This window comes from Vanessa cardui, chromosome 4 (genome assembly GCF_905220365.1).
Source record: "Vanessa cardui chromosome 4, ilVanCard2.1, whole genome shotgun sequence".
NCBI classification, from domain to species: Eukaryota; Metazoa; Arthropoda; class Insecta; order Lepidoptera; family Nymphalidae; genus Vanessa; species Vanessa cardui.
The window spans coordinates 7,455,654-7,478,193 of record NC_061126.1 but is presented as its reverse complement, the minus strand read 5'-3'; the positions used below and the strand labels follow the sequence as shown (position 1 = coordinate 7,478,193).

The following is a 22,540-nucleotide window of genomic DNA, read 5'->3' as shown; positions in this document are numbered from 1 at the left end:
AAATATATGCTGACGCATTTTCTTGTTGACTATAGAAGAACAGATACAGTAAAATGTATTATACATATATATAAAAATATATATATGTATAATACATTTTACTTCAAAAAAATGAGGAATTACGACTTCATTAATTAATAATAACGAATTGAGGAATATTAATTGATTTCTGTAATCAGACTGCCTATATGCTCACACTTAATACTTAGCTTATATATGTACGATCATTTTATATTATGTGACAGTTTCAATCTGCAAATATCTGTCAAATATACATTGAATGAATGAATAAAGTCAGTGTATAAATAATCCATTACTCAATAATGACATACTCTGATGTGAAGATAACGAAAGCTTACCACCAATTAAAACCCATACGAAAGAAAGTTACTCATTATATTATATCGATCATGGCCCCATCGTGTTCTACAAAAGTCAATTTAAAATCTGTTTAAGCTGTAACGATCTATCATGCACCATCAGTCAACAAGTCAAGCTAATTGATTTATCATTGGAATAAGCTGCGAGAATACGCTTTTAAAATAAACTCAACAAGAAAATGTATGTATGTTTTAATTACGGCTATTTTAAAATTAAGGAACAAATTAAACAACATACCGAAATATTCCTAAGCTATACATTTATTTTATACCGCTTATTGGAATGAACAGACCGTTTAAAGATAGAGTAAAATTTATATTAAATCGAATGTTCCAAAATTAAAAGTTACCGCTTTTCTCCCTTGAATTATAACTCTATAATTATTAATTAATTATATATTTTTTTAATTTAAAACAGGTCCAAGGCACAAAAAAAATATATTTTATAGACATATTTTTATCGTCAATACGCCACAAATCTTGAAAACTCAGCTGTTAGATGCCTTGAACCTAAAGTGACAGTAGCTCTCGTACCCCAGGATTACTGGTTGAGGGTACATATATGCATATGTGTGAGTTGATGGTCCCTATCCCGACAGACTTACACAAAGCAGCAAGTAGACTTTTGACAAATAATACGGACTTTGTAAGCGTTGTGAACGTTTTAGTTTTTAGTATTCGATTGTTTTGAGCAATTATTGTAGTTACATGTTTTTAGTGCATTTAAATAAAGTAAACCTTTGAATTTTATTGATGTAATTATGTTAACGACTGCATGCAATCCCATTTAACTAATCATTATAACGTAATCATACAGAGAATGTTTTGATTACTTGGAAACTTAAACCGCACGTGCATTGTTGCTAATGTCGGTTAAATAATATTCTTTGAAATTATATTCATGCAAACTTTTATCATAATGTACCAATAATATACCTACTTTCCAGTGTTGGATTTAAAGTCTGGTGGCCCTGAGGCCACAAAACAGAGTACGCCCTAGAGTAACAGAGGCGTGGAGACCCTAATAATTATATTATGAATTAATTTGAACATTTTAATTTCAATCAGTAAACTATAATTCATTTACTGACACCGGTAACTTTTAAAATAATAATAAGTAAAATTATTATAATTTTCCTACACATAGAATTAGTTATCTCGTCGGAATATCTGCTGTGGGGCCCCTTTCATGTGAAGGCCCCAGGGCAGTTGCCCTGCCCTGCCCTGCCCTGCCCAAATGTGCGTAAAACGTACTGGTCTAAGAAACGTGGAAGTTTCATTGGCTAGAAGTTTCCATGATTCCGAAATCTACTTCATGTTTTGTATAATTATCAATACTGTTAAAAGAAAAGAGTAAAATACTATTGCAAAGTGAATATCAATTGTAAGCAAGCCAGTAAAAACCCATAGTCTCACAAACATGTGAGTAAAGATAAAATGTATATAAAACAAAAACATCTTTTGTTCTTCCTCGGAGGTTTTTTTAATGATTGCAATATTATAATCAAAAGATAAGTATATGTAAAAACGTCATTTAGCTCATTATAACGGTTGAAAAGAGAAATTAAAATAATTATAACTTGTAAAAATAGCCTGAGTATGAACAAATATAAATCAACATTAAATTTTTTCCCATGTAATACAAAGATGGTAGGACCAAGAACGTCAGAAAGCAGCCGCCGCGGTTATCCTTACTTTGCTTGAAAAGCAATTTCCCAGCTCATTGTTCTAAAATTGCGTCGCACTCTATTCCACATCCAATTTTTCCATGACCATTTGCTTCAGAGAATTTCGAAAATATATCGACAAAAAATATCCTTTAAATTTTCACTTGTGCTTCGACTAGTCGTGAAATAATATGTGTTTTATGTACTTCACGAACACAATAAAATTTTACAAACGATTCTTGGTTTTGAAATATAAAAAATAAATCTTGAAGACATTGATTTCCAAATACAATCAATTTTCGTGAATATTTTCACATTAATTTTATTTAAATTAATTCCAATTGAGATTGACATGAGAATTATTTTTTTGTCAGTCACCTAATTTATCGAGCAACACAATTGAAAAGCTTTCGAGCAATAGAGCGTTTGCCTGAAGGCTGTCGCCCGAGCCTTTGTTCGTCAGTGGCGAAAATCAATTTTACAGATCAATTCCGGTGAAGCCATGTTCGTCGGGCCGACAACCACGATGTGCCTATGAATACAAGTTGCCGCATCGCAACTGCGCCAGAAATACCCTGATGTAGAGCGTGTTCTCTCGCCGTCAGCCGCCTTAAACCTAAATTAATTTCGCTGTGATCGGTGAACTGTAAGATTTACAATATCATTCGCAACTCGAAATTATTGAAGCGTATTTGTATGTGAAAAGTAGATTAATTTATTGAGTAATTTATATCCTAAAAACTCATTAAAACGATTCTCACAATTTGAGTATATAATAAGTAGTATAATATTGTAATGTATTTGTGCGCTCCCCACATCTATTTTAATTAAATTTCAACATAAGGGCTAAATATAAAATATAATCTAAGTTATGAATGTTAATTAAAGGAGACAATGCCTTATTTTCTAAAAAAAACTCATATCAATTTTACAACATCAATATTACCTAGTGTGTGAAACAGGTCGTGACATATTAATTTTGTGAGGCGCCAAGTGAGTTTTTCATCGTTCATCGCTTTTTTACATACTGTCCGCTGAATCAGTACGATGTACGAAAAAAATGTAGTCACTGAATGTTTTGCAAACACTACACATTATAAAAAAAATATTAATTTAATTTTGTTTGCTCTTATGGTTTAACAAAAGTCTAACCAATATTAAAAACTACTGTTATAGTATTTTTTTCCTTTATTTTTCATCTTATTTCTTAGTTTAAATTATGAAATGGGAACGAGGCGTAAATGGTAATAATTCGGTAATAATTACAAATCACCTATATCCGTATTAGTGATGCGACTTTCTGTAAATAAAACGAAACGCAAATATTTATCAGTGAACTTGAAAAATGACGTGGTTAATCTTTCTTTGTTTATTATATCAAAAACAATTATAATAAACTGTTTTTCCGGCGGGAACAGGGTAAATGCCTCGAGGACGGAAGCAGCAACGTTGATTAATGAGCTTGCTTCACCGAGTTGAAAATGAAACCTATTACTTAACGAACTTATCGGCCGAAGAAATATCATTCCAAATGTCGACTAAATATTGCTTAATAATTGCGATAATATGTACTGTAGCTTAAACTTTGCCCCTCGATTTCATTCGCGCTACTCCCTAGGGTCGCGTTGTATACTGTACGAGTTATTTTTTACGTGAAACTGTATACAATATGATATTTAAAAAAATGTGTAGTATCGAAACAAAGAGTTTTTATCAATAATTAGCCTTATCTCCCGTCATTATTTTAAACAATGTGCTTTTCACGATAGTGTTTTTTTTTAATACGATCTTGAAGTATGAGGTAAAATTAATTGTTCACCATCGTTCAAGGCAATTGCGCAAACACAGAAGTAAGTTTCACAATTACCTTTACCACGCTTTTGCATTATATTTTTGAATATATTATGATGATAATATACAGAAAATATGCTTAATTTTGATTCACAATATTGGTAACTGATTGGCATTTTTTTACAGATAAATGAACAAAGATATATTCGATAGTCTTAACTTACATAAGTGCCAGAAGATCCGCTATCGCGAACAATTTAATTTAGAGTATAGGAAATACTACAGTTCCCACAATGAAGCGAGCTAGGTCTAGATTGATGTTAGTGATTGCCAGTCACGCCGGGCAAGCGATGGTATTCGCACCGGCATAATACGGGCCATTCATTATGCGCTTTCAAACCCTTCTCATCATCAATAAGACATCTTCCATTTACATTGTATTAGTTTCGGTAAGACCAAGCACTGATTAAGATACGGCGGATATTTTGTTAAAGACAAAGATTTGCATAGTAAACGCTGTTTGTTAAACATTTTAATAAAGACAATAATATACCGTTACGAATTACCGTTTACCGAAGTTAGAGCTCAGTAGGCCCGGGCAGTTTGGACAAATAAAACACACGTGCTATTTATTTTCCTGCTTACCAAGAGCGGTTTAATTTTTTTTCAAATTGTTCTTCAATCAATCGACGTCAAATGTTTACTAAAAGAATATTTAAGATTGCTGTAAATATATAAAGATAAATTGTACCCTGTTCGAAAGTCTTATCAAGAACTATCTTTGTAATTTCGTTTTTGAGAGAGGACAAGCTAGCGAAACGCTTTGATATTCGGTAGTATTTTATAGACAATGCTTGACGTATGTAGCAACGCGGCTTTAATTATTTTGTGATCAATTATCCATTACGAGGTACGGGTCACCTAATGTTTATTTACGGTAATATGCCAGAAACCTTCACACCGATGCGAAAAATTGTACAAAGATCGGAATAATGAAATTTTATCTATGAACGATGCGTGAACGCATTTTTTATACGAAAAAAATAGACATAAATTTTTATATATAAGATTACACTAGCTATTTCGATAACACTCATAATACCACATAATACATTATACCATCATGAGGTGGCTTTTTCATTCTGGTAGGATATCTCTTGCCTTCACCTGAACTTTCAAATAGTGCTTGATCCATGATAACAAACAATGTAATTTCATAAATATTTACATCGGGAAGTGAATACTATTCATAGTTTTTATTTTAAGATTACAAAGCGCTCTAATGGATTTTAACACTTCAATGCTGTCAATTTATCTGTCGAGTTTACCCCAATGGCATCATAGAAATGATGAAACAGAGTGTATTGCCTTACATTGTAAGTTTTTTTTTAAATGTACGATGTGGTATTTAATCAAAAATGGATGGACCCATTTTCGATTACAAAAGTAGATTATTTCAACTATTATTATTATATATCAATATATATATATCAATATATTATTACCAATGTATTTATTAAATGTACCAATATTACATAAATGTAGATCAATTGGTTGTTTCTTAAAATTCACGCTTAAGCTATCCATGGCATACGTGCATATAAATATCAACTATATTAGTCTAAATGCTTTTTATATTAAATTCCTTTATTTAAAAAAAAAGGACCACTTAATAGAACAAATATAAACAACTTATTTTTAATTGCTAAGTTAATTTATTTCGATGTAGAAAATCCTAACCTAATATTCTGTCTTGTACATTTATGTTTAGATAATAAAAGTTAGTAAAATTTAACTTGAGAAAGTTGATGTTTAAAAATAGCTATTTTTCAGAACGAAGGACGAAATGTTTTGGGCGGTATACGATGCACCACACTTGGCTTCCTACCAAAATGTATCAAAGCCAGATTTATGTGCTGTGGCGACGAAGGCTGCGATGGTATCGCGAACTCTGCTTCCACTGTATTGTTGCTTCGTGGGAATTAGATTATTTTGCGCGCTAGTTCAACCTATCAAATGTAACGGTGACTACTAATTACATTAAAATATGGAAATATTACAGTGATCAACTTAATTATAACTGGCGAAACATCTTGAGTTAAACTACGCTAAGAACATTCTAGAAGCTTTTTTTCAAAATTTTTAAATGAATAGTCCGTAAATATATTATAATATGTACATGATACATGATGAACATTTCCATGAACGAAGATCGAACTGTTTTATTAATTAACGCCGAAATTAGTGAAGCAAGGCGCTAATTCAAATAATAATTAATCTATCAGAAATTAATTAATTAACTTAAGGAAAATTACATTAAAAATATGTGATAAACTGCAACCAATCTCGGCCTTTCTACTTGAAACGTTTCAATAAAGCTTCGAGAGCAACGGCAATAAGGCGTTTCACACAATAAATTTTATATGAACATAAATTTAAGAGCGATACATTTTCATAGCGGGAATATCGAACTCTATGTGAACTCATAAATTACCGGAATAAACGTCTTCACGCTTCTATGATCGAGAAAATAAATGGATGCACAATTTTTCTTGTTTCGCTGGGGCGTTAAATTATGCGTTTATCATTTAGGGATGTTTACAAACAACGTCCTGTATAAAATTGAAACGACTGGAGCGATGCCAGCTAAAAGCCAACACGCAATTTACTATTGTCGGTATTCTATTAAGGCGTAAAATTAGGAACTATAAAAGTAACGAAATGGCACAATAAAAATTCCATTACAAATCCTATCTTACCTACTCATAAATTTATATTGTTTTTGGGCAATGACTTCTTAGCTTATCAAGATTACACCACGAATATCCATATTAAATTTCTCTTATATTCTTTTCAAATCTTACTTTCAATATTAAAACCGAATAGCAATTCAATATAATAGTATTCCGAGCAATTGTTCTGTCGTGTAACATTTAAAACAAAGTAAGACAACTCGCTCGCCAAACACAAGATATCTTTGCACCACACTCGCCAGCTCAGTTTATCACTTCCGTTAGATTACCGCGATCGCGCCTCGAAGAAATCCAATACAAAATATCCGCGAATGCATACAATAGACTCAATGTTATTTACATGCACGTTCCGCCGACGAAAACACAATTGAGGAAGTTAAGAACTTCAATTGAATTCTTGGAATTGGAACGCCTAAATGTTTTGTATACTTTCATAAATTGTTAATTCAGGAGAAGGAAAAACCGTATCAAAATCATTAAAACTGTTTTATCATGAAATTATCTTTATTAAAATGAATGACTATATAATATTATACGTCCATATTATTTTAAATATAACATATTTCAAAAAGTAAAAATAAAAACAGTTATAATTTTGCTAGTTATTTATTGTTAAAGTCCTTATTGCGAACCATTTCACAGTTTACTGACTGGTAATATGACGATTTGACAAAGGTTGTCCTTTAACACATATATGTTTTTAAATATTTATTCCAAACCCGATGTTTAAAAAAATTACATCCATAAATAACTTTATTTCAAAATTTCCCTTTAGATTCTGAAAGTGGGACACGAATCGTAGCTGTGAATTTTTACCCGAAATAGGCTACATTACAATAGCAAGAAATGTAATTTGATTTCCCTTTGCTGAATCCTGGCAGATTCACTCATTTGACTTTATTTGTATCGTTTGTTACCCGCGTACTCGTTGGAGTTCGTCCAACAGTTTTACACAATCATTCCACTCAACTAAGCGTTGCCATAAACACAAGCCGGCAGGTATGAATTGCACAAAAAATTGGAAATAATTGCCATTCTGTTGGTAGCTTTTAGTCATATTTAACTTTTAATTTATTATGCTATGTATCAACTCTTCGTGGAATTTTTGACGTTTGTAACTATTTAGATTTTAAAAATACATATTTCTTATAACTGTAGTAGTTATTCCATTTCATACTTAAAAGAAAGCATAATGTATGTTTTCTGTCATGTTTAATTTATAAATGGTTTTACGTTGTTTTGTTTTCAGTTTTAAAGACTTTTTTTTAATTTTAATAAATCTAGAATTTAATACCTTTAACACAATATAGTCTGTAATAAAACTGAAGCGTACGTCTATGGTTGCATTTGATCTTTGAAATTTCCTCTAGGTGTTGTCGCATAATATTCGTGTCGAGCGCTCGAGCTAGGTCGTATTCCTGAATGAGTGTCATGTTGCTGGCCTTATCGACAGACAAGCCGGCTAATGTTGGAATACCGAAGACAATACTCGGTGACGATGTTCACATAACCAATATAGGCTATTTATATTCATAGTACATTCATAAATAACTTTGCAAGAGCAAAATTATCGTTTAAATATAAACGTATACATCATATAATACAAGTATTGCCCACAGTGATTTCTGTTCTCGTATCAGTGTATCAGTGTACCGTGTCTGTCAATTACCTAATACATTTTCACAAACCCCGTCCCGTTCCTGTTATTCTATACTATTTCGAACGTACCACATCTTGTTATTGTTATCTATCTATATATTTTAATATATATAATGGTATTGGTAAATTTTAAGACGCAGGTGTAAAATATTTTGTGTTCTAAAATATTTCAACCAATGTTTGGATTTGTCTTATACAGTATATATAGTACGGCGTAGTAGAATTGCACTAAAATCGGTGATTTTCATTTCGACTTCAGATATACTGTCAATAAAAAATGGATATTTCATCATAATAGTATGTGGCTCTGAATAAAAAGTACATGAACCGAAACGCACAGAGTTAACTTATTGATAAATCCAATATGCTTATTATACCAAGATATTCGAGATGGCTCAGTGGTTATAACCATGCAATTAATGCATGTAACCGATGTTTGCGGGTTAAAACCCATGGAAATAATAAATATGAAAAATCGTGAGGAAGCTTGCACGAGAGCAATTTCAATCAAATTCAGCTACTTTGTGTAAATTAGCTTTATTCTGCTTAAAGGGAGAGAGGTCTTAGCCCAACAGTGGAATATGCATATACCTACGCATAAACTATTTTGTACAGAATTTAACATGTTTGATGGTTGTTCTTTGATGTAAATCGTAATACATTATCTGAAAATAATGTTTAATTAATTTCAAAGTTTATTTTACTAAAGCATAATATTAAGTTTCTCTTTTGAAATGTCATTACTAATTAAAATATATTAAACATGTCTTAATGGGATTTTAAAAGCGCGGTCTAATTTTATTCTTGTCTTGTGAACCGCACGTGTTTCAAATTACATTTTACGTAGAGAGTGATTTATCTCGGATAGAAGGGTTCAAACCACGTCAGTCACTCCGAGGCGTCTGTCAGTTCGATTTACACAAACCGCGCGACTGCTTGCGAGTTGCGACGTTACAGGCCCAATAAAGCCCGTGTTTCTATATACAGGAAATCCCAGCACGAATCGAAATGTCATTTAATTTTCTACAGCCGAACACCTCCACTTACAAACACACAATAAAATCTATATACTTACTTACACGTTTACTAACTTTGAGACAGCTAGTTTATTATTTATCGTGTCTTTTTTGTTCCGAATATGACGTGCGAAAATAACTTTATTGCATACTATGTAACACGTATTTTGATTAATATATAACTTATATTAATTAAAGTATAAAGATCGAAGTCTTTAAGTTAATTTTTCTACGCATTCGTACATTACATTGTTACAGTCCTTTTTTTTCGCTGGAAAAACTCTTTACGCGCTTCCCCCACGTTATGGAAAGTGGGGGGCTGTGTGGGACTCCCCGGTTCCCTGGACGCCGAGTGCACCCAGGTCCACCGGGTTTACCCACTAAAAAACCAGCGGTACCCTCTCCGTCTTTCGGCGGGCGCCACGGGATTGCTTACGCATGCTACCGTGACGACATTGTTACAATCCTGTGAAGGAACTGCTAAATATATATTTTTTTCGATCTTTTTTTATACCTTAATATATTAACGTCGTAGTATCTTAAAATCCAATGAATAGCGTACAACTACTATAAAAAAATACAATAATAAAATAATTTGATTAATGATGACGTTGCAATGAAATGTGAATGAATAGATGGAACAAGAATACTGAGATTAAATCTCGATTCATTGTACTCATAATGCTCGGTGCTTGTTACTGTTATTTGAAGGCAATCGTTATTATACCAAACTAGCGAATCGCCCCGGTTTCGCACGTGTGCAATTTATTAATAAAGAAATCGAGATGTCAAGAAAATGTTAAGTCAATTTGGTAACGTTTATTTATTTATTAGTTTATAATATAAGTATTTCATAAATGAGATATATGAATAATAATTTATTTTTAGGTTTAAATATTTTTTTATTACAAATTTTCGACCCAACACATTACAAGGAAACGGTGATATCTCCTAAAGCATTCATTCAAGTGTTATAAATTTTACAATTTTAATCTGTTACGAATGCCCAAGGTTGCTGACATATTTATTTAAACAAGCATTAATAATGAATCGAATAAAATGCATCAAACAATTAATGATTCAAACTAAGTTAACGGCGATACAGGCAGAAAAAAAGGTGTTTTTATTTTATACTATTGACAGAAGTAGGCAACCATACTATTAAAATAAGCCATAAGGAAAGGAGAATGTCTCATCCTTTTGTTTTTCTGCGATAAATACTCACCCCATTAATGTATTTTTTATCATTATTGCCTTTAATATTTAAGGTAAAGATATGCCGTATGCTATTAATATTTATAATACTCGTGGAAAGCCTACTTACTTATAATATAGGTATTATAAATACTATCTCCAAGCAGAAATAATCGCGACTTTTGTAATTTATAACCGTAAATTATCATTGAAGACAATTTGTGATGTATTAATTATAAAATATATATTAAATCTATCTGACTAATAGTAAATCGCTGTCGATTGTGACCATAATAGTGTGCTATTTTTTTATTTTATATGATTAAAATTTGATCATCACCAAAAAAAATAAGAGGTATATATAGTTAATAAAAAAAATTAAACCTAGCATTTTTTTATTGAATAGATTTTGATAGCTTGATATATCATCAAATTCCTTATCTTCATTAATAAAAGATAGATTAAAGACTTCATAAAACTATTTTTGTTTGAAAAATATTATATACCATATTTTTATATTAAAAAAACAGCAACCAACCGCCTTACCCGCGATACGACCCCTCGGAATCTGTAGCCTTTGAAACTATTCAGTACGTAACGGGACCTTTATTTTATATCTTATCTATAATTAAAAATCGTTTAAGCAAATTCAAGTGGTAATTTTTTGTTGATGATATTTTAGGGCAAGAATTGTAAGTGTGTGTGTGTATCTTTGTTTGCGTATGTGTGTCACGAGTGATACTGAACAGTGTATGGCAACCAGTAAATAGTTTAATGGAGGAGTGATAAAATCTACTGAAGTGACGGCTGTCAGAACGATTGCTCTGACTCCGTAACTTTAGACCACACGCCTCGCTGTACCTGGTCATCGTAACATGTAACTTACTTTATATGTATATCTATATATTCAAGTTGTCTATTATTATTTTTTTATTCTAATATTTTTGTCTTTAAAATACTGTTGAACTTTCTTATTGCTACATTTTAAACGTAATTGTTTCGAGTCATTGAATACTTTTATATGAGTCGCATAACTTTGTATTACGCCTCGTAAAGAATTAAAAAAAGCGTTTTTGATTATAATAAACGGACATAAATCAATTAGTGTTGCAGCGCGAATGCATTGACACTTAAGCTTATGAATGAGAGCAGACTTTTTTTAATACCAACTGAAAAAAAACAACTACCACACCATTACATAAAACTTATAACATAATATGACCGTTTTGGAAATGATTTTAAATAATATTATTACATTCGCTCTACAGTTTCACCGTTTTAGATTTAATGTAATTGACGAAACAAGCATGAATTTCATCTTCTTGTATTTGCTAATTCGAATCAGTACTAAGTAGTACCTCATTTGGTGGCCTTTGCGACTGGATACAAACCACTCAACAGATATTGTACCGCTAAACTGCAATATATTACTATATCAGAGCAAAACGATACTTCGTTTTGTTCCGGTTTCAAGTGTGAGTCAGTGTAACTGTAATATCAGTGTAAAGGTACGAGGAATAACATCTAAGCTTACAACGTTTCGTGCCGTAGTGACGTAATGTTTAATATTTCTAATATACCAATTTTATGGGCATTGGTGGCAATAGAGGAAGCTATTTATTTCTATGCATTAATACATGTTTAAATGAATAAGGGATATCGTAATTTTCTTTAGTTATATCACAAGTTATGTATAGACAAGGGCATCAATGTTTGGGCGCAGCGATTAAGTCATCACTCGGGCCGCGGTGACATGCGCTAATCACCTAAATTACCCGCTCAGACATGGACGCTCTGTCCCTCTCCCTACCAGATTAACGGATTGGGTTTGCAGCTCGACTATTTATTTTATGATATACAAAATAATAATTAAACTTTATATCCATTCCTATCATTAACTTCTAAGAACAAAATAATAATAATCATTATGAAGTTAACCAAAAATATCATTTCATTTTAAATAAAGTTAATAACAAGATGATGTAAAAATTAATGGCTTCGAGCGAAGAACATACTTGAACGATGAACAGCCTTCTCTGTTAAATGTAGATTAATTAATTACTATCGCTTCGTGCATTATAGATGACTTAATCTGGGTAAACTAATCAGCATAACGTCATCTCCTCTGTGTAACAGAAAAGTACTAATTATTAAGTTTAATTGTATGCTCATTATGTATACAAACTTTAAAGAAATCTAACAGGGCTTTTCAAATGAGATTAATTATAGTAAGTGATCAAGATATACCCAAAAACATTAACTGCATATCTGAATTCCACAGGCACGGACTAGCGACAACAGCTCGTATTATAATAAACCTATTAAACATCATTTATAGTTTGATTATACTATCTCGTTTATGGCTCAATTCAAGCAAGCCGCGCGCACACCGCGCGCCGAGTCAATTACCTGCGCGAGCTCACGAAGCCGGTTTGCAGAGATCCTCCCCGCGCGTCCCGCTCCCTGACAACTGGAACCGACTGACATTCAAAGCTTTTATGCTTCTCGTGACTTCTTACAAACCGACTCCTTAACGAATCCTTGTTATAATAAAGAAGGTGAACAAACCGACGTACTCAGCAATATAAATGTATTATTTTTCGTTTGCGTGAGATTAGGTTAAATGGAAATGGGAGCAATAAGCCATATTTATATAATATCTACACCAAATTCCCGAGTCCATAGAAAATATTTTAATATGGTTGCGTTTTTTGTGCCGACGCGGACGCTCAAGCCTGGAGAATGCTTGTTACTTGCTAATGATGGCAAATTGTCCCCGACTCGCCTATAGATGTCCAAAAAGAATTTGGCCCAGGCTATTCGTTGCCTCAAATTAAATATTACACGGGCAAAAAAATGCGTTTAATGTCGTCAGAAAAATGAGTTTAATTTGTTTATGGACGTGCAAATTTAAGCTATTTATATAACAAACCGTTTTCACTTTGATTAAACTCGAATAATAAAAATAATTTAGAGCTAGTCCCGTCTATGGTGGAATTGTTGTTAATGTTTTAATATCTTTCGCTTTGAAATATTCAATTTGCGTATTACATAATGTCTTGATTACGTGAGGTTAATAAAAATGACCGTGGAAGTTTAGTATTAATTAATCTGTGATTTAAAAGACTGAGCTCCAAATAAAAGCAAAACAAATAGAACGTTTAATATTATACAAATATTAAAAAGCCCATCTAGATAATAAATTATTTAGAGAATTACTTAATATACCTAAATTCGTTTGTACATGTAATAAACAAGTTTAGTACAGAAATTTCTAATGAATTACACCACGGGACGCCTAGCTGATGTGAAATATCAAAATTAATGGCTAATGAAAGAATTTATAATTAAAGAAAATTAATAAATAAATATGAAGTAGAATAATAAAAATAGTTTTACTATATTCGCATTAACATTATCATTACATTTTCTTACTATTGGTATGAGTATTTTATATATATTGGTAAATATAATTTCAATGTTTCAAAGTGTAAGTAGTAATTTACATCGTAGAGTTATGATTTTAATTTAAGCTAAGGTTATAGAAACTTATATTTTAATTTTATTCTAATGGATAATTTTCAGTTTAATAGTTTTAATGGCCTAGTTGATATAACACTTCGATCCGAAGATTTATCTCAAGATTGCGGATATAATATCCGGCCAAGTACCACTGATATCAAGGGCTTAATTTGTGTTTAAATTATGAAAATAAATTAATCTAAAACTCGGCATAAGATGCTCCAGGAAAGCACTGTGACGAAGCCTTTATTTGTCGGATTATAATTAACCGCTTTAATATGCACATACTTCTAGCACTCCCCTTTCTTAAGTATAGTATCAAGGACATAAAAACTACGCCTTATATGAAAGAACCAACAGGAATAGTGATGTAATGAAAAACCCATAACAAACCTATTTAGTACTTTTGTGAATACAACGGTGGAGGTTTTATATTATGATGGCTCTATAGATAAATAACAAGAAATGTATCAACGGACATTTCTTGTTATTTATCTATCTTTTATATTTTTTATATATATTTTTGTTATATATCTTTTTAGGTTGCGTCACTTACGTTTGTGTGAAAAAGTAATATAAGAAATTAATGAGTTCATGGATGAGCCCACTTTGGGAATGAAACGATGGCCCCCTTGCTATTTCTTTATTATGTCGAAAATTACAAAATAACAAAAAATATCATCGAGTTTCATCAACTGGATCTTCTCTGTAAAGTTCTTTAATATCCGAACTAGTGGTAGTTTTTACTTTGGATCAATGAGTATTTATAATGCTTCTACATTCAGTAAAATAAATTTGAGTTTGAACATCAATAATGATCTTGATCTCATCGCTTCATATTTAAGTCAAAGAATCCAGCAAGTTTTCATTAATGGAATAAAGTCTTCTGGATCTACGTTAAAAATGGGAGTTCCACAAGGTTCAATTTGGGTCCCTTTCTATTCCTAGTATATATAAATGATCTTCCTTTCTATGTTAAGGGTATTTGTGATATAGTGTTGTTTGCTGACGATACTTCGCTGATTTTTAAGGTTGACAGGAAAAAAAATGACTATGACGATGTGAACGGTGCATTATCACAGATACACAATTGGTTTACAGTAAATAATTTAGTTTTGAATGCTCAAAAAACAAAATGTGTAGTTTTTACCCTACCCAATGTTAGCAAGCAAAATTATAATATAGCTTTAAATGGTGACCGTCTTGAAGTAGCTGATACTACGGTGTTTTTAGGAATAGAATTGGATTCCAGACTTCAGTGGACTTCTCATTTATCATCCCTAACAGGAAGACTCAGCTCCGCAACATACGCGGTTAGAAAAGTTAGACAACTAACTGATATTGATACCGCTCGTTTAGTTTATTTTGGTTATTTTCACAGTATTATGTCATATGGCATATTACTTTGGGGTAACGCTGCAGATATTGAATCTGTCTTTATTTTACAAAAGAGAGCAATTCGGTTTATTTATAATCTTGGAGCTAGAGACTCTCTTCGGGATGTTTTTAACAGAGTAGGAATACTTACTGTTGCGTCGCAATATATTTACAACAATATCATGTATATTCACAGTAACATTGATCACTTTCATAAAATCAGTGATAATCATTGTATATGCACTAGAAGTAAGGATAAACTTATAACGCCAAGTTTCCGACTCCGCAAAGTCAATGGATCCTTCTTGGGGCAAGGTATCCGTTTCTATAATAAAATTCCGCAGAAATTTTTAACTTTGCCGTTTAGTAAATTCAAATCGTTTGTTAAAAATACATTGGTAGAAAAAGCATACTATTCGATACAAGATTTTGTAGATGATAAAAAAGCGTGGAGTTAATACCTGTTGACTTCCAAGCAGGATACATTAATTGAAATAATTGTATTTAATTAACATGACGTTGTATTTTTTAAATGTTAAAAAAGAGTAACTACTGAGTTTCTTGCCGGTTCTTCTCGGTAGAATCTACTTTCCGAACCGGTGGTAGCTTCACTTAATTGTAAAATGACGATTCAAAAGTGCTTATAAAAGCCTACTTGAATAAAGTTTATTTTGATTTTGATTTTTTTGAATAAATAAATATATAATAGCGGACTATAATGTCTGACATCCAGTAATATAATTTTGTTTTTAGTAACGGTGATGTGATATTTAATTAGGTTGTATATCTTAACAATAAATAAAGATTAGTTCTGTATAATTATTAATTGTAGATACATCATATTGACGCCCACAATTCACATTAGTTCAGTTATAAAGACTCAATAGAGTAACGGTACAAATCGCAAATAAAATGTATTAGTCCGGTCTTTATTTAATCAGAAAATATTGCATATAAATCCGTTTGAACTTAGAAGGCAGTTTTTTGGATATTGTGTAATTTCGTATCACAACGTAGAGCAAATATTATTATTGGTCGATTTCTGCTTATGTTAAAGAAACACGACATTCAAAAATCAACCTCCTCGGTTAATTTGCATTTTTACAATGACTGGACTACATTGATGTGTACCGAATTGACACAAGAAATTCGCATGAGTCGAACACGTATCATTCTACTATCGTTTTATTAAAACATTGCCTTTAACTAATGTTAAAACTGAATTATAAAGTAAAATAACGACTTAATAATCTTAAAACGTTGTCTTATTTTAGTTGTAAACATTTATACTAAAGAACGTTAAACTTTTAAAAGTATTGTATTAGTTTTGCAAACTCTATTAACCTATAAAATTTCAATCTTATAAAATAAAGCAGTGTTTAGTTTAGCGCTGAAGAAAATTATGAAGTCACGGTCTAAAATAAATTTAACATAAAATTAATGTCATTTTTGTGTAACTAGATTCGTAAAATAGATAAATAAATAAGTACCTGCTTATTATAAGCGACTATTTACTTAGTTTTGTTATTGATTAATAAATAATAATATAATAACGAACAATCGAGTCAGTTACTTTGAAAAACGCGTTCACCAATCGTCTAAAACTAACATTTATTTCATTTCAACGGCCCTCGTCGTTTCTTTAATCTCGAGTGAACCTTTTTCTATTCTTAGGGCCGGTGGATTGTCAATTTTAGGGCCACTAAAATATATGCTTTAATACAACATTTTAATTAATTCAGTTTACAAAATTAAATCAATATAAAGTTTATTTCTATACATTTAATACAAATAATAATTCATAACTTTTGTTAATCAGGGACAAGATTAATCGAGTTACGAACTCCGTGTAAAGTTAATTCAACTATAAAATTAATCAATTAATCATCTGACCCTTACACATTAATCTTAAAAGAAACCAGTAAGCTCTAAAATTAAATTTTTTACGTAAAATAAATTTATATCAATAATTTATATTTTTAAATACGATAACATATATATAACATCTACTAGGTTCATTTGTGTAGCAAATAATGTTTGGTAATTGAACTTTACGAATGTCAAAACTCGATGAAAAATGGTTTTTGTTTAAGCATAATACACATTCAAAAATCTCACAGGTACCTTTGAACTTCAAAGATAAATGAAATTTAAAGTTACTATCGTTTGGAATATAAATTACACCAAGAATATTACTTTATTTATATGTATATATAATAATAAATTACAATGAATACTATATATTATATATGAAAATTAACGAAGCTCTATAATCAAGATCTAATTATATATGGGACTAATCTTACTATAAATTATGGTGTATTTTAATTAAAAAAATTTCTTTAGCTTCTAATTTATTTATTGATAAATATAAAATAATATCCTCAATCGGATGTAGTGAGAAACATTCTATACGGCAATTAGGTATAGTTAGTTATTAATCTCTACAAAATAGGTAAGTACTATGTGATATTTTCTTTCGATGTTTTAACATTGTTTAAAACAATTTCATATTTTTTATAATAACATATTACATGATATATTCAAAAGAAAACTTATTTCAATATAATTTAAGTATACATTTAAGAATAAGAATTCAAGTCTTCTCTTAAGAAAAATTGTGAATTGCATTATTTATCACTAATGATTTAATATGAGTGAAGATATGTTTTAACACAGGTGAATAAACTTTTGTACCTAGTTAGAGTTTGAATATTTAACTATGACTAATGTTTACTAGATAACGAACGAGCACTTCCCGTGCGCGGTCTTATATGATAACGATAAACGAACTGTGCATCGCTGTTTGCTTTTATCAAAGATTAAATAAGTAGGCGCTAATGCAATAATAATAAAATAATTTATATATATATACACTGGCTTTGTCATTTTATCCTTATCGGTTTTTATTAACAAGTTAAAACTGTGAATTTGTCAAACTTACCTCGATGGTGGCGTATCCGATGATGCGTCACCGGGCGGCAACAAGGCTGCTCTTGGTAAGCGGTCCAAGAGTCAGCCAGCACCGAAGCCAGCACGACCCACAGGAGCCCCACGATCCATTCCATTTGCCCGGCCATCCCGACCAGTCCTACCTATCCGGGAACATTCACCTGCACTACTATGTACACTAACTACAGTTCATAAACGGTAATAATCAAATGCAGTAAATCAACATTCGTTTCCGGAACTATCCAACAATGTTTGTCTGTTTACATTACTCATCTAAATCTAATCCCACCAAGATTACGCTTCCGTTCGAATCATTCGAGTTGAACAGACTTTTAGTAATTAATCACCGGAGTCGTGCCACAGCCTTGTTATCTCATATCGAGCTATAATCTCTTCGGGAGGGTATGCTTCGTTTAGTTCCCGTGATTTATTAGTTTCGAGAGTGGTATCGGCGCGATCGTCTATACGTAACCTGTCGAAAACCCGGCGTAGTGACGTGCGCTACCGTCATCGCAACGACGAGAACTGAAAGCCGCTCCGACTCGCGAGACAGGCCGCCCCGGAGCCGGCTCGCTGCACGCTTTACACCGCCCGCTCGAGACTCGCAACAAAATACAACAGTCGCACCGAACCTCCATCTACTCTGTAATGTGTATTCTTTAGGTGAGACAAGGAAAGCATATGCCAAATCCTCTCGTACTGAGAAATCTTCGACGAATGAGAACAGTGGCTAGCTCTACTATTCGTTTAGGGAAAAGTTGCAAAGTTAAAAAGTTTTGATAATTCTGCCGATACGTATTCTTGAAATTCACGTAGGGGAGATTTGACTATTCAGTGACCCTCGATATTCTTTCGAACATATTGTTACGAAGGGGATTCTCTTTATAAAGCGTAGTAAATTTACCTAATTTATGTTTTCGTTAGGATACACACGAAAAACTTTTATGTTTGTAAGCACGCAAAAGGAAGTTAGCAGTTTATATTTTGTTCATATAATATGTTTATTAATAAGTAGCCTAGTATGTGTGACTCACGATTTGACATGTGTGCGTAATAAATTACAGAGGGAATTCTAAACAAGTCGTTGCAACGTCATCGATGGCATAGCGCCGGCTAATTTATTTGTTTAAAATGCTAATTTATTTTGTAGACGAGATAATTAGGGCTAAGAACTAAATACCTTTTACAGTTTTTATTTGAATACATCAAATAATAACTTTTTTTTTTAATTTCAGCATTTTTGTTAGAAGGAAGACGCCTGTAACTTAAATATTTATTTTTTTTACACAATCAATTCACAGTTTGTTAATTAATGTTTAGTTTAGATTTTGTTATTAGACCGAAGTTCCTTATTTAACTACATTGTGATATTTGCCACATTTTTTGTGATTATACAAAAATATATAAATTTCTTTAAAAAAAATCGTGCCATTTAGGGACATGTCCACTTTCAAAGCAAAATGCTGTTAGGTGAATCTTACATATTTTCACGAAGAATTTAATAAAATATTTTCTTATTTCATTATCAACACTTAAAACAAAGTAACTTATCTAACTCAACAAACAAATACTTCAGTATTCTGAGATTCCGAATTGACTTTATGAAAGAAAATAAAAGAGACTATGAAATAAGGTTTTACTGTCACAGTTCGAAAACTAAATGTTAGAGGGCACTGACTTCTGTAACAGAGATTTATGCCTAGCTCAGAGTCAGGGATTTCACTAATTGTAATTGTTATTTATATTTTCTTAAACCGAAATAAACAAAACTGACCTAATTAGATTTGCCTTCAAATGTAACATAATTTCGTATGCGAGATTATCTACATCGTACAGGGCAAGCATTATCTATTACTCATACCCTTAGTTCCCCAGAGCGATCCCTGTGCCCTCTAAACTTGCTGGCCATCCTAGTTAACTCCTCTTAATCTTAAATAACATCATTATAACAAGACGTTACTTTGAAATATTTAATAAACAAGACTTTATTTACTTCGATAAAATCTTTGGGCGATTTATTAAAAGGTGAAACGATACTGTATCGGAAAGATCATTAAATATCTAAAAATCTATCTGTTTTTATCTGATTGACCTTAAAAGCTTATGAATCGACTGAAAAAAAGATGTTATTATTCTCATTTCTATTCTTTTTTTTGTGTTTATCAAGACGATAAGTAATATTCAATTAAATGGTATCTCGCAAATATTTCAATATAACAGCGTTAACTATTTCGTTAGCTCTAGAAATTAAATAAATTATTTCTTCGTATAATATCAAGATCAATTTAGGTATTGTGAAATGTTGTTTTATTTGTTTTAACAAAAGATCATGAAGTTGTGATATATTTAAAATACTTTTCAAAGTATTAATAATAGCTTTCCTTTGTAACATATGCTTAACTTAAAAAAATACAAGAACTTCTTTGGCCATAAATAATCAAATAATAAATAAAACAATATCAGAAATTTATGAAAAATAAGTAAAATTTTAATGGAATAGAAAACGCGTTCGAAACTTCGTATCATTTTATAAGATGAAAGGTGAGATCGTCCTAGTCTCCGTCCATTTTCATCAGTTCTTCAAGTTTTTCAATAAAAAACTTTAGACGACGCGATTTACATACGGTATGGATTCATTTATTTTCCAAAAGATTTTTCGAGTGAGGCGGTGAAGGTTTTCGGTGTCCATTAAAGAAAAAAGGTCGTAGCACTCTCGTCGGTTCGCACAGGCCCGTGCACCACTTGAGTTTTAATATTTCAGACGTTAGTATTGTCGAATCAATAATAAATCACCGTTAAATTTTGAATATGAGATGTAGTTATTCTTGCTAAAACTATTTTAACGTTTAAATTTCAACTACATTTTAGAGGAATAATTTGCGAAATCGTTGTTTCTGACGCCTTTATTATTATTTCATGGAAACGATCGCCTACATAAATTAAACTCTAAAACGATAATTTAATGAATAGAATCAAAATGACTAAACTAGTTCACATAAAGTTCAATGACATTCGTAATACTAGAAGTTGAGTACTAAAAATAATGTCACAGCGTTATTTTTTTAGAATCATTCAACTATAATTTGAAATTCAATAACCGAGTATAAGCGGGCTTGATGCCCGTAACTGAATATTGTAGGAGTCTTTTTACATCCTTCCTTAGTACACCACTTTACATAGACCATGCACTTCGACCGTAACTTTCCTTCGGTGTTGCAGTCTCGTAGCCGTTTTAGTGCTTGTCGAGAACAATAATTCCTACATAAAACAAAATAACACGCACGTCGAGTCATAAAGCGTACAGTATAAACAGAATATAAAGTTGTTCTGGGCGCTTAATACATTCAATTTCTTTGCAGCGGCGGCTTTAACAGCAATCCCTCCATTATTGTGTAACAATAAACAATGCAACAATGATCAGCAGTTGCTGGTTCCCTGCTCGATGCACTTTATAATATTTTATAAATGGCAACAACCCCACGGCAACTAAGCAACCACAAATTATATTTTAACAAGCATTCCTTTAACATAAAAGCATTGATTTAGAACTAAATAATTAAGTATGTATATCAAAAATACAACATCAATTTTATCAGATTCTTGTATTTTTGTAACAACCTAATACATTTAAAAATAAGTTCATAAATATTGAGAAGGTTAACGTTAGCGTGTAAATGAAATAAGTAGCCGGAGTACCGAAGCCGAGGCTTTATCAAACTTTATTATGATTGGACGGGCATGTCTGTGAACAATGACCTGTGATAAAATTGCTTTTGCATCTCTAACCTCATTGCCTCGAAGTATTCACACTCAAATGGCATTGTTTGTTTTAGAATAATACAACAGATAGGGCAACTACAACGGAATTACTGAAGATAATAAAATGTCGCTGTAAAGGGAAACTGGGTTGTGACTATTTTATGAGGCTTCAATGACACAGTGATCAACAGAACCAGACATTGTCCAAGACATAAAATGATGCACAAATTTTGGTCTTCATTAAACGGGTGATCAATCATTGTTTTCCGATTCTTATTTTATTATTTTAAATGCTTCTATTCTAATATTATACAAGCATTCACTTAAATGAACATTATTATTTATATAAAATTGATGTCAGGTTCGTTTTTTTACTTATATAATTAATACTTGTTAATTTATAAAAATAAATACACCATATTTTATAATATGTCTAATATATAACATTATAAAAATATTTATTCGACATT

The 22,540-nt window shown here is 31.5% G+C and overlaps 1 protein-coding gene across 1 annotated transcript in view; it reads right to left on the bottom strand.

The window, feature by feature from the left end:
• Positions 1-18,919, bottom strand: part of LOC124544158 (semaphorin-2A-like) — a 58,874-nt gene extending 39,955 nt beyond the window's left edge. Inside the window, exon 1 of the mRNA XM_047122617.1 lies at positions 18,304-18,919. Within this exon, the coding sequence (XP_046978573.1) occupies positions 18,304-18,439 (136 nt within the window). The 5' untranslated portion in view covers positions 18,440-18,919. The remainder of the gene's footprint in view (positions 1-18,303) is intronic.
• Between the last annotated feature and the right edge of the window lie 3,621 nt (positions 18,920-22,540).